Source organism: Miscanthus floridulus, chromosome 8 (genome assembly GCF_019320115.1).
Source record: "Miscanthus floridulus cultivar M001 chromosome 8, ASM1932011v1, whole genome shotgun sequence".
Taxonomy (NCBI): domain Eukaryota; kingdom Viridiplantae; phylum Streptophyta; class Magnoliopsida; order Poales; family Poaceae; genus Miscanthus; species Miscanthus floridulus.
Window position 1 is genome coordinate 177,541,276 of NC_089587.1, and position 13,184 is coordinate 177,554,459.

At 46.9% G+C, this 13,184-nt stretch overlaps 2 protein-coding genes across 4 annotated transcripts; one reads left to right on the forward strand and one right to left on the reverse strand.

Moving 5' to 3' along the window:
- The first annotated feature begins 6,061 nt into the window (after nucleotides 1–6,061).
- Nucleotides 6,062–8,643, forward strand: LOC136477609 (probable protein kinase At2g41970). 3 transcript variants are annotated; one of them, XM_066475820.1, is made up of 8 exons: nucleotides 6,062–6,234; nucleotides 6,330–6,659; nucleotides 6,753–7,006; nucleotides 7,140–7,266; nucleotides 7,370–7,643; nucleotides 7,779–7,911; nucleotides 7,999–8,085; nucleotides 8,201–8,643. In XM_066475820.1, exons 2-8 carry the CDS (start codon nucleotides 6,575–6,577, stop codon nucleotides 8,333–8,335), a joined length of 1,095 nt encoding a protein of 364 aa, XP_066331917.1. In that variant the 5' UTR covers nucleotides 6,062–6,234; nucleotides 6,330–6,574; the 3' UTR covers nucleotides 8,336–8,643. The 3 variants fall into 3 exon arrangements, with proteins under 3 accessions (XP_066331917.1, XP_066331918.1, XP_066331916.1); XM_066475821.1 differs by having other exon boundaries at nucleotides 6,410–6,659; XM_066475819.1 differs by having other exon boundaries at nucleotides 6,465–6,659.
- On the reverse strand, nucleotides 8,195–12,300 carry LOC136477608 (pentatricopeptide repeat-containing protein At1g09900-like). Its single transcript, XM_066475818.1, has 3 exons — nucleotides 10,512–12,300; nucleotides 9,096–9,248; nucleotides 8,195–8,331 (listed from the first exon to the last, which is right to left on the reverse strand). The coding sequence occupies exon 1, from the start codon at nucleotides 12,268–12,270 to the stop codon at nucleotides 10,567–10,569; it is 1,704 nt and encodes a 567-aa protein (XP_066331915.1). The 5' UTR covers nucleotides 12,271–12,300; the 3' UTR covers nucleotides 8,195–8,331; nucleotides 9,096–9,248; nucleotides 10,512–10,566.
- Nucleotides 12,301–13,184: the final 884 nt, after the last annotated feature.

The following is a 13,184-nucleotide window of genomic DNA, read 5'->3' on the forward strand; positions in this document are numbered from 1 at the left end:
CAAATGTCCCTCGGATTACCACTTCCATGTTAGCCTTCCAAGTACCATACTTAGTTTACCTACACATAGGCGGTAAGCCCCTACACTTAGGGAGAAGTGACCTCTCTCCAAGAATCATTCTTGACACTCACTTGAAATGAATTTGTTGATTGACCTAAGTGATGGACTTAATTTGATGAGTAACCTTGATTCCTTCTTTAAGCCCTTTTCCTTCTACTTGTTTAAGTCATTTTCTTTCTATCAAATGATTTCCAATAGTCACTAGAACTTAAACTTCATCTTCATCTTGAGTTTGATCTTGATCTTTCAATTTGAGTACTAAACATGTGCAATGTACACTCTACAATTAAATGCCCTTGTATTCTTTGCTTATCATACTTCTAGATCATCTCAAAACTAAACTTAGATACCTCAACTACTTACAAACATGTTTCCAACTTGAGGACCTTTTAATCAAAGTGACTCTATATCAATCCAACAATTATCACTTTTCTATCAGATTCTGTACTCTTCAAAAAAAATACATATCTCCAAAAGTACAAATCCAAACACCACAAAATTTAGTGAAGATGTGCTTCACTAAGTTATCTAGCAGCTGTAAAAATTTAAGCTTAATTTGACTTCTAGATTGCTACCAGATTACAATTCTTTCACCACTGTTACATACTGAAAACTGCTGCACTATAGCTGACAAGATCCACTCCAAAACTGAAGCATCTCTTATCCAATTCTCATGAAATTTATACAGCATCTTATACCATAAGTCCAGAGCATGTAGACCAATTTTTATGCCAATACAATAAGTTTTGATCACTTAAACATGGCTAAGATCACAGTTCACTCTGATTTTCAATATAGGACATATTTCAATCACTTGAGTTGTACTTCATCAAATGTGAATCAATTTTGAAATCAACTTGTTTGAATACTTTTACAATATATAAATCCATTCAATCCACTTACTAAATGTTATCTTATGAACTTATCCAATACAAATCAATCTAAACTTGATTAGTAACCAATTATCCATTCAATCATCTTATAGCAAACAACATTGCATATTTATCCAATTCAATCAACTCATATGCACCCAAATAAAATGATCAACAAGAGATATACCTTAGTTAGCTCATGATCATCCAATTAGCAAGCTTAAACTCAAATATTTGCAAGCCATCAAATATACCCAATGAATCACTAACAACTTGAATATGACACTTGTATGTTGATAGCACTTGAACTTCACTCAATTATTATGGCATTGGGTTTGGATGTGCACTAGGGTTCATAATTTGACTCAACATATGATGATCAATGTGAAATCAATTGAATCAAGCCTCCAATGCCGATGGTACCTACAAACAATCATCCGCTTTTTTATGATTCTCAAACTAGTTTGGGTCCTCTCAAGTTAGGTGCAACATACTTAGGCAAAGCTCTAGTATGAATAGCGGGATGTTTTGCAATTACAACCAATGAGGTACCATTGCCATCCTTTCTAAGCACGTTATTATCAACAATTGAAATAGACTTAGAATTATTACTTAGGGGACATGAATTTGTCTGTGTCCCATTTTCTGGCATGAGTAACAAACTCTCTTTGATTGAGTCTTCTCTTCCTTACTCATGTGTTGCTTCTCATTGTCTTGCCTCTTCAATTTTGCTTGAATCTTCTTCTCAAGCTTGGTAGAACAACTCAAGGCAAAGTGTCCCATATCTTCACATGTATAGCACTTGATGTGAGCCAAATCTCTCTTCTCTTGATCTTTGCTCATCATCATGGCATCATGAATAAGCATTGGATGCCTTGCTCTTGTTTTACCACCTCGTCTTGTCTTCTTCTTCTTCATCCCCAAATCACCATCTTGATGGTTGATCTTGACTTGAACTTGGGGTTTTGCTTTTGGCTCAACTTGAGGCTTCTTGGTTGGGCAATAATTGGCAAGATGTCTCATATCATGGCACTTGAAGCACATGAAATGAGAGAGCTTATTTTGTTCTAGCTTCTTCATCTCTCTTTCATATCTTCTCTTACCCCATCTCTTGCCCTTGCTCTTGCTCTTGTTGAAGCCAATGCCACTCATGTCACCATATCTTCTTTTGTTGTTCAACATATGCTCAAAGGTGACTTTGGTGTTGTAACACCTCTCTAACTTGTTGCTTAAATTCTTCACTTCACTTTTGAGCTTAATGTTCTCCTTCAAAATGTTAGTCTCACAAGACATAGAAGTAGAACAAGCATCTAATTGTGAAGAACATGGCATTTCTAATAAATCATCACAAGAGATGGATACATGCTTCTTGCCTACATCACAAAGGTTAGCAACATGTGATTGATCATTTGACCCATATGATGAGCTTTCACTAGTTTTAGTTTTTCCATTGGAAAGCTCCTTAGTGAGAAAAGCATGGTCGTGTACCACGTTATCATGAGCAACACTAAGTTCCTCATGAGCCAATTTTAGCTCCTCATGTGAACAAGTAGTAACATAAAGTAGATGCTTTTGTTGTTCACATGTGTTCTTTAGAAATGAGTTTTCATTTTTCAATTTACTTGTTTTAGCCATCTCTTTTTCTAAAGCTTTGACCATGCAACCATATCTATCTAGAAGCTCCTCATAAGAATCAAGATCAATCACATTTGCATTAGATACCTTAGTGTCACCTTGTGACATGAAGCAATGTTATATAGTTGAAGAGCTTGAAGAAACATCACTCTCATAGCCTGAGCATGATCCATCATTATCACCATCAAATGTGCATGGAGTAGCATTATCATTGACATCACTTGAGGCATCATCATCAACCTTGTCAAGTGTGCTTGTAGTAGATCGATCATCAACATCATCAATTGACCATGAGGTGGAGCAATCTTCCACAATTACCAAATTATGGTCATGCTCAACACACTCATGTGTCTCCTCCTTAGGTTCCTCCTTCTTGAACTTGCCATCATCCCACGTAGAGGAATCACCAAAGGTGTGCTCGATTGATTCCCATATCTCACGAGTGGTTCCCATATAGTTTATCCTTTTCATTAAATCAAAGCTCAAAGTATCCATTAGATAACAACAAGCATGTGCATCAGGTTAATAGAGAACTCTTTGAGCTTTGATGAGATTTCTATGGTCCAAGACATGGGTGAGACCACTAGTGACAATCTACCAAAACTTAGGTCCCTTTGCACGAAAATAATCAAGCATGTGATTTTTCCAAAGTGCAAAGTTTGTGCCATAAAAAATATGTGTCTCACAAACATCTAGCCCACTAGACGTCATCCTCTCGGGTTGGTGAAGACCATAAATGAGAGACCTAGCTTTGATACCACTTGTAGGGTCTAGATGGCGGACTAGAGGGGGGTGAATAGTCCTTTCTTAAAATTAAATACGCCGGCTAACCGAAACAAATACAGAATTAAAACTATCGGTCTAACCAAGACTACACCCCTCTATTGAAGTTCACAAGCACCTTATAAAAATCCTAATTAGACAACAAAGGTGTTAGGCTAGCTAGAGCTCACCTAACCAATTCTAGAAGCAAGGTCACATAAACCTATGCCACTAGTACTTCAAGTAATGAGGGAGCTCCTACACATGCTAGTAAGCAAAAGCACAAAGCCACCTAAGCTCACTAGCAATGCTCAATAACAAGGCAACCAATGCCCAATTAGAGAGCGCAAATACTTAGCTACATAAACTAAGCAATGTGACTAACAAGGTTACACATACCAAATTAGCCACGTAAGGGAGCTACTTCTATGCTACACAAGCAAGAAGGTAACTAGTGAGCTACACAAGCTAACTAATTACAAGAGCAACTATACAAGCACAATGTATATGAAATGTAAATATAAGCTTGTGTAACGAGGATGCAAACCAACGGAAATACAAGGATGACACGATGATTTTTATCCCAAGGTTCACGTGCTTGCCAACACACTAGTCCTTGTTGAGACAAGCTCCAAGGTTGCCGTGCGGTCCTCTTGCTAGTGGTGACCCGCAAGTCACACTCTCCCACATGGAGTGCTTACCACAAGCTCTAGCACTTGATCCGGTCGGACCACTTGTCGCCCTTCGCATCTCGCTCTACTAGAGCTGCTCTTCGCGGCTCCCGCGGGGCGAGCACAATGCCCCTTACAAAGCTCTTCTCCGGAGCACCGCACATGTTTCTTGTGAGCTTCGATGAAGACCACCACCAAGCCGTCTAGGAGGTGGCAACCTCCAAGAGTAACAAGCACCAACGGCTTGCAAGACGACCACCTAGTGCCACTCGATGTAACCTCACGATGCAATCACACTAGAATTGCTCACTCACTCGATTGGATGAACACTATCAAGCTCAAGTGAGTTAGAGGGCTCCCAAGCATACCTACACAAGCCACCAAGGCTCAAGGGTGCTTAGCTCATCTCCCCTCACGGCCAAAGGCCGACCAACACTTCTATTTATAGCCCCACGGGATAAAATAGCCGTTACCCCTTCACTGGGCATCTTTTGGGACGACCGGACGCGTCGGTCGTATCGACCGGACGCGCACCGCAAGGATAACCGGACGCTCCTACGCCTGAGTCCGGTCATTTCCAGAGAGCTCCCCGAGCCTCTATTTTGCGACCGAACGCGTCCACTCCTGCACGACCGGATGCAGTCCATCGTCCGATCAGCTCTGCGCCCACGTGCCAACTCCAGCGCCGCCTACGTCACCATACGTCACACACAACCGGACGTAGGCCCTGTGCGTTCGGTCACTCTTACCATGCAGCGTCCGGTCACTTGACCAAGACCGCGCCCAACTGCTTCCACTGACCGGACGCGCTGGTCCTGTCGAGGCCAGCGTAGTGACTTCCTTTCGCCTTCTTTTCTTCATCGAGTTGATCCACATCAACTCCAACTTCTTCTCCTTTGTAAATGTGCCAACACCCCCAAGTGTACAACACCATGTGCATGTGTGTTAGCATTTTCGCAATTATTTTTCAAAGGATTTAGCCACTCAACTAGCCACGCCACTCGATCGTGGCAACGATGCAAAGTTAGATCACTCGATTGGCACTAGATGACCGATATGCAAATAAGTTTGCCCCTCTTGATAGTATGATCATCTATCCTAAACCCGGTTATAAACTTCTCTACACACCTATGATCGATGAAATGAAATTCCCTAGGTTATACCTTTGCCTTGCGCATTTCATTCTATCTCCTCCATTGTTGATGCAACACATGCACTAACCAATCACCAAATAATATGATCTACTTCATATCATCATGTGACCGTATTGGTTCATCGATCTTGACATCACTTGCTTTTCACCGTTGCCTTCGTCCATTGGTGCCAAGTCTTGCTCAAGCTTCACCACCACATGGTCCATCACTCCAAAGCCTCCGACTTGCCCTTCATGCTTGTAACTGGTCCATCAAGCAAGTCATGTCTTGATCTTCTCCACCTTGATCACATGACTCCATGTCATGTCTCATGTGCAATAAGCTCCTTCATCATCACATATGTGAGCTTTGCAACATCTTTGAGCCATCATCACCGTCATGGCATATGTTGCTCACACACATGTACCTGTGGACTAATCACCTGTATATCTCACTTAAACACATTAGTCCACCTAAGGTTGTCACTAAATTACCAAAACCAAATAAGGACATTTCACACCGCTAGAGCGAGCGGCGGAGGAGACGGTCGGACCAAGTTGGGGCGGGGGCAACCATGTCCATGATGGCAGTAGGGGAGGGGAAGAAGGAGGTCGCCGCGGGCATGATAGAGTCACGCCGGAGCTCTGCGGCTGTGGGGCTCCAGCGAGACCCTACCACGTCGCGGCGGGGCGGTGGGCGGTGAGCGGCGGCGGCGCATTGGGCTTCATCAGAAAAGAAATCGAGTGTGGAAAGAGCTCAAAACACTTGGGTGTTCGGTAGACAGATTCCATCACAAAGAGCAAAGTACACGTGGATCGGAAGACGCGTGCATCCTCCCTCGCTAAGAATAGACTCGCGCGGGTTGGGGCGGGGCGCACAACAAAACGAGTTGAATCGCGCGCCTGCTCGGGGGTGCCGAGCAGTTAAAACGGGTGGGACGCCTCCTTTCCCGCGGAAAAAGGAGCTCCCACCGCTCGCCACCGCTAATCTATCGTCCTCCTCCCTCCCTCCCCGCGGCCGGCCACCCACGCCGTTGCTGCTGTTCTCGCGCGCTCTCCGCCTCTTCTCTCGTAGGTGCCGTCGGAGCTTGCTTTTGGGGAGGTAACGAGCTGAGCTTTTCTTCTCACACTTCGTCATGTCTGCATTTCTGCCTCCGCCTTGTCGCCGATCGATTTCTTGCATTATGTCTTCTCTAGCTCCGAGGATGATCTGTCAACGAATGCATTGCTGATCTTTCTCTTCGTTAACGAATTGTTTGCGTCGTGCCTCTAAGAAGAGAATGTGACCATCCGTTCTGTGATGCTCTTGGGGGAAAATGCCGAATACTCCAGGTCGTGCGGCATGATCTGCTGACCGACCCCAAATCAACCCGGACGCGCATCGACCGTCGTCGCCATCCAGTCCGGCGAGGAGGAGGAGGAGAGGAACCGACAAATTAAAGATGTCTTGCTGCGGTGGAGCCGAGGAGGACAGCTACGGCCCGCCGGCCAACCAGGCGGTTCCGCCACCCAATGCCAACGCCCCCGGTACAATACAATTACAGGGCATCATCTTTGCTACCAATGGCGCCGTCGATCTCGCCTGACCACCAGTGGCTTCTCAATCCATGCATGGCACAGGCAACAGAGGCGGGCCGAGGGGACCGGGCGCGCCCAGGGTCGGCGGCCCCGCCAAGCCCGTCAGCATCGACGTGCCCGCCATCCCCTTCGACGAGCTCAAGAAGATCACCAACAACTTCAGCGACCGCGCCCTCATCGGCGAGGGCTCCTACGGCCGCGTCTACAACGCCGCGCTCAGCGACGGCCGCGCCGCCGTCATCAAGAAGCTCGACACCAGCGCCTCGCAGGACTCCGACACCGACTTCGCCGCGCAGGTGCGGACGCGCGGTGCATGCCATGCCTGCCTTCTCACGCCATCTCCCTCTTCGTTCCTCCTTTCTCAACGTTGCCTGCCTGTGATGTTTGCTTGCATTGCCGGGCGCCCTCGTCTCCATCTCCATGGTACAGATAGCGATGGTCTCCAAGCTCAAGAACGAGTATTTCCTGGAGCTCCTGGGGTACTGCTTGGAGAACGGCAACCGCATGCTAGCCTATCAGTTCGCCACCATGGGTTCTTTGCATAACATACTACATGGTTCGTAGCTCTGACGATCCATGCATCTCTTCTTCGGCCGATGGTGATCTGACATTGTTCAGGGAACGATCGATTGATTCTGGCATTCGTTTTGTTTATGCAGGGAAGAAAGGTGTTCAGGGTGCAGAGCCTGGTCCCGTTCTCAACTGGGCTCAGCGAGTGAAGATAGCTTACGGAGCAGCAAGAGGGCTAGAGTACCTGCACGAGAAAGTCCAGCCGTCGATCGTTCACCGAGACATCCGGTCCAGCAACGTCCTCATATTCGACGATTTCAGCTCCAAGATTGCTGATTTCAACCTCACCAACCAGGGGACCGACACCGCCGCGCGGTTGCACTCCACTCGCGTGCTAGGGACTTTTGGATACCATGCCCCAGAGTAAGATCGATGAAGAACGACGATAGATCTGGCATGGCAAATTTTGCAACTACATACTGCATTGTTTTGCGTTTGTAGCATTAGCCTTCTTAGTTCTTACCCAGATTGGTATGGTATTCTGGACCATTTTCTCAGATACGCTATGACAGGCCAGATCAACCAAAAGAGTGATGTTTACAGCTTCGGCGTGATCCTTCTAGAGTTGCTGACCGGAAGGAAGCCGGTCGATCACACCATGCCGAAAGGCCAGCAAAGTCTTGTTACTTGGGTAATGTGTTTTGTGTAATTTGCTTCCTTTCTGAAACTCGTACTATGCAAATGCCAGTAATCTCCTGACTGTGAACATCATGATTAGGCCACTCCAAGGTTGAGTGAAGATAAAGTGAAGCAGTGTGTTGATCCGAAGCTCAACAGTGATTACCCTCCAAAGGCTGTTGCAAAGGTAAACAAAACAAGAAAAAAGTTCTCACGCTTAATTGGGTCATATATACATGTTTCCAAGAATGTTTTGCCGGATATGCTACAGTGACTTACTGGCATTTCCCATTTGTTTTCAGCTGGCAGCAGTTGCAGCGTTGTGCGTTCAGTATGAATCCGACTTCCGACCAAACATGACCATCGTGGTGAAGGCCATCACGCCTCTTCTAAACGCACCTAAACCAGCCGCTCCAGCAGCAGCGCCACAATCCTGACCAACCAGATGAAAGACAGAATTAGCCTGCGCATCTCTGACTCCTGAACACGGTTTCCCTCTATTTCTGATCGTAGAAGTATGTTTAAGGAACCACGCATCCTTGCTCCATCCATCCAGCGCCTATGCTTTTGTAAAAAAAACACTAATCTGCTGGTACTGCAGGACACATATAGGGGAATTTTGTAAAATGTTAATCCGGTACTCTGAATTCTTGTGCTTTTTTGTATGCCTTGTTGTGAGTTTGTGATATAACATGTGCAGTGGTAGAAAGTACACATGCTGTTTCCAGCTAGAAAAGTAGTCATGACCTCCACTCTTTTTAATTCACATAAAGTGATACTGAACAAGAGCTTGCTAATTAAGTGCTAACGACTGGTGTAGCGAATAACATGCAGATTTCCTTTTGTCTAACTTAATATTTAGCTGTTTTTTTTCCTCCTAAATAAAAGGCTTGACAAGCATTGCATGACACACACTTTGATTCTAAGTGTGGTCATGGAGATGAGTGCGAGTTTCCAGCTTTTCCAAATTACATAAAGTCAGCCACAGCTACAGGAATGAAACTGAATCAGATCAAGAGATTATTGGCTCTTTTTCACCAAGAGATTATTCGCAAAAAAAAGAGATTATTGGCTCATTTTCACCATATAATTGCTGGGACACTCTGATAAGGAGCGCACTCTGATAACTTCAAACTGGGAAAAAAAATCTACATACAATGGACATGCAAAACTTTCACCAATTATTTGCATTATTACCCTTAGAGCGTTGGACATGTGACCAGATTACAGCTCCTGACTGATGAATAAGGTTCATGTTTATACACTTCAAAACAAAAAGGCAGGAGGAACAATGTGTGAGAACTTTCTGATGGCAATCCAAGACAGTTGCCTCCCACTAGCATTTGTGCACTGTAATAGAATAAGAGGTAGCTAAAACCAGGTCAGCAGAAGTTGAAAAGGATAAAAACACACAGAAGCCTTTCCGTAAAGAAAAAGTTAAGCAAAATTTTAAAGTATAACATGCTAAGTGAAGGTTGATCGTGCAAAACGTAACAGCATTCAGGTAGTGACCTGTTACTTGATCTTTTACTGATTACCCTGAAACTACAGAGATGTTTCCAACCACTTGGATCATAATGGCAGATGTGAGCATAACCATGCCCTTCTCTCAATACTAGCAATAGATCAATAAATAACTAAAAGGTTCAGGTTAACTCTTAGGAACTGTCACAGTACATAATAGATCTCAAGGGCTATTTTACTCTATGCCAGTTGAGATACAATGATACACAGACACAGTGTAATTATGTTTCAGTAGAAAAGCTGAATCTAACAATTTCAATATGCCTTCCATTCCAAGCAGGAACATCAGCCACTGAGAGTGAGGTTTTGAATCATACTTCTGGTTACTGGCTAATTTTCCGTAGTTTTTGTAACACCATGTGACATGGGGAAATCTGGATGACTAATTTTCGTTCAATTGAGATTTTCATGTAATATAATGCAATCCAGATTTGGACCTCTTGTTCCAAGAAGTAGCTAGTTGTCAAGGGCAGCAAACCCCTGACTGGCTGGACCGCGGCTACGGAGCTCGTAGCCGTCGGCCGTCTTCTCCGGTGAGGTTATACCCCTCTACCGTAGGCTTACAGAGAATAGAGAGAGATTAGGGATAACTTTATTGCTTGCTTGATCATGACCTCTAGTACAGTTTATATAGGCCCGTGGGCTGCCACACTTGGCAACAAGAAAATAGGAAATAACTAATTAGGGATGAATCCCCTAAACTTTAGGCCAATCACTCATCTAATCAAATCAGCCACTTTCCTTAGCCGCACCTTCCTCCTGATCACCCGCGCCTGCTGCCTCAGCGCGTGCTGCGGCCCGCCTGACATCACGGGCCCTCCGCTGACGTGCGTAAGTGCGGCCCCACATGACACTAGTTGTGAAACATCTTTCATTCGATTTGCATTTGAACATGAATAGACCAACTTTCTAGTTTTGCACAGGTACTACCATGCCAAAGATGATTATGTGCACAAGAAATAAATAAAAATAATGCAAGCAAATTTCTAGTCATTTGAAAAATGGAGTAGGCTTTATGCTGGAAATTTGACAAAAGGCACTCCACATGTTAATAAGAAAGTAGCATCAGTTAAGGCAACGCAATCGTACTGTCAAGAAAGTTCCCTGCGAAGATGTTCATATAGTGTACACTAACTGATCATCACTAAGTTTGTGTAGGTCCATCTAGCATCTTAACGGCTCCTTTCTTCATAAATTTCTTATTCACAACTCCTCTAGAGCACAATTGACCAAGCAATTCTCTTGCCTCCTTTACCAAGCCTTCATAAGCCAAGCCTTCAACAAGTATAGTGTAAGTCGATTCATTCGGCATGCAGCCATTCGATATCATGTAAGCAAACAGGTCGATAGCATTATGTGTTTCACGCCTTTTGCAGAGCCCAAGAAGAATAGCATTGTACAACACCACAGTGGGCCTTATACCCATATCTTGCACTTTAGAAAATGTTCTAATCGCCTCCTCAATTCTGTCTTCTCTACAAAGACCAGAAGCTATTGTTGTGTAAGTAATGATATCTGGTTGGAGCCCTTTGCTGATCATCTCATCCAACAGTTCCAATGCTTCCTTTGTTTTGCCAGCCTTAGTAAGGCCATCAATGACCGTGTTATAACTAATCAAGACCGGGCTACAGCCTTTGTCCTTGAGTTGATGAAGCAATTCAATAGCAACATCAACTTCCCCATTGCGGCAGAGTGCAGTAAGCAGAGTGTTGTATGAAACGATGTCTGGGTAACAACCCCTGGACACCATTAGTTCTACAAATGTCATTGCTTTATCCATCTTCTTTTGTTTGCAGAAGGCATGAAGAAGTGGGTTATAACTCAATGAATTAGGCGTGCATCCGTACTTGGGGATCTGCTCAAGAACTTCCATTGCAGGCTCAACCAATCCTCTACGACACAAAAAACTGATGAGCATATTAAATGTTACCACATTCGGAGGGCAACCCTTGTGGGCCATCTCTTCCATGAGCTTCTCGGCGTCTTCCCACCGTTCAGCAGTGAACAAGCCCTTCAGCACAATGTTGTAGCTAACAGTGTTCGGCTCGCACCCATTGGACGGTAAGTTCTCCAAGAACTCCATTGCGTCGTCAACCCGGCCTTCCTGGCAGATACCATTGAGGACGACATTATAGGTGATGATGTCCGGGGCGCACCCCTTGTCGCGCATCTCGTCGAGGAGCTTCATGGCCTGCTTGTACCCGCTCCTCCTGCAGGTGGCCTCGAGCAGAATTGTGTAGGTGACGACGTCGGGCAAGCAGCCGCGGCGGAGCATATCATCGAGCACCGCGAGGGCGTTGCTGGTCCGCCCACGACCACAGAGGCCTCGGATGAGCGTGTTGTAGGTGTACGCGTCGGGCTCCACGGGCATGTCCGCCACGAGCCTGCGCGCGGCGTCGAGCTGCCCGGCCCCGCAGTAGCCCGCCACCATGGCGTTGTAGGCCACGACGTCGCGCCCGCACGCGCCCAGCACGCGGCGCGCGTCCGCGGTGCGGCCCGACGCGCAGAGCTTCTTGATGAGCGCGGGGCAGGGCCCCGCCGCGGCGGGCGAGGGCGGGTCGAGCCCTGCGAGGGAGTCGACGAGGCGGAGGGCATCTTCGAGTTCGCCGCGGCGTACGAGAACGCGGAGTCGCTCGGTGGCGGAGGTGGAGGAGGCGCTGCGGCGCGGGGTGGCCACGGATGCGGCGGGGTATGCGGCGACGCGGGGGACGAGGTGGAGTGGAGGGGGCCTGGGGCTTGGGGGCTTGGGCGGCGCGGGGAGGGAAGGATAGGGGTGAGAGGAGGGGAAGGTGATCAGAGCGGCGGACATGTGGGACGGCGGCGCAGCGGGCGGAGGCGCGGCGGCCATCGGTGTCGGGCGACGATAAGCTAAGGTCAGTGGAGAAAAAGAAGAGAAAAAGTCCGTTTTAACTTTCTATAAACTATCTGTTTCCCAAAAGAAAGAAAGAAAAAAGACTTTCTGAACTATCGCCACAGTCAGGTTTTTCCAAAAGACTCGAAAACCAGGCAACCTTGCTCATTATGGTATTGGAAATGGGCACGTGTCCTCCCTTCCCTGTGTCCAAATCACCCGGATTTCATCCTATGTGTACACTAAACTTGGCCACCTCACTCCTCAGCTGTCACGGGCCCATTTGTTTGAACGGCTCACGGTCGGGGTGTTAAAGCCCGCCATGTCGCCGATGTGCAGTCTCTTCCCCTCTCCCATTCCCGTAAACCCTAGCCGCTCCTACTTACCATTTGCGTCGCCACCATCACCACCTTGACAGAGGTGGCCTCAAGTGTCGGGACAAAGGAGTGCGACTTAGGGGTCGTTTGGTATGGCTCCCGGGGCGGCTCCCAGAGCTGTTTTTCAGCTTCGGTTACGTCCATAAAAGTGCTCCTTGTGTGGAGTGGCCGGGAATTGTGTCCCACAACGCGGTTTTGACAGGTGGAGCCGAAAAATGAAGCTCCCACCGGCTCGACGCGTGTAGGCCCATGGTGTATTTGGCCGTGGATGCCCCTGCCTTCTTCTTCCTTGTGCGTGGGCACGGAGCGACGACTGTGTGGGCATGGACCGGCCAGAGCCAGGGGGGCGGAACAGGCGGCGCGCAGCGTGGGGAGGTGCTCGAACGAGCGGCGCAGGGCCGGGCGAGGCGAAGCCCTGGCATGCGGTGGAAGGGAATAAGGAAGGAGCCCTGGCACGCAGCATGGTAAGGTGCTCGAGCGGGCAAGGCGGTGCCCTGACGTGCTGTGCCTGTGTGGGCGAAGGGGATAAGGAAG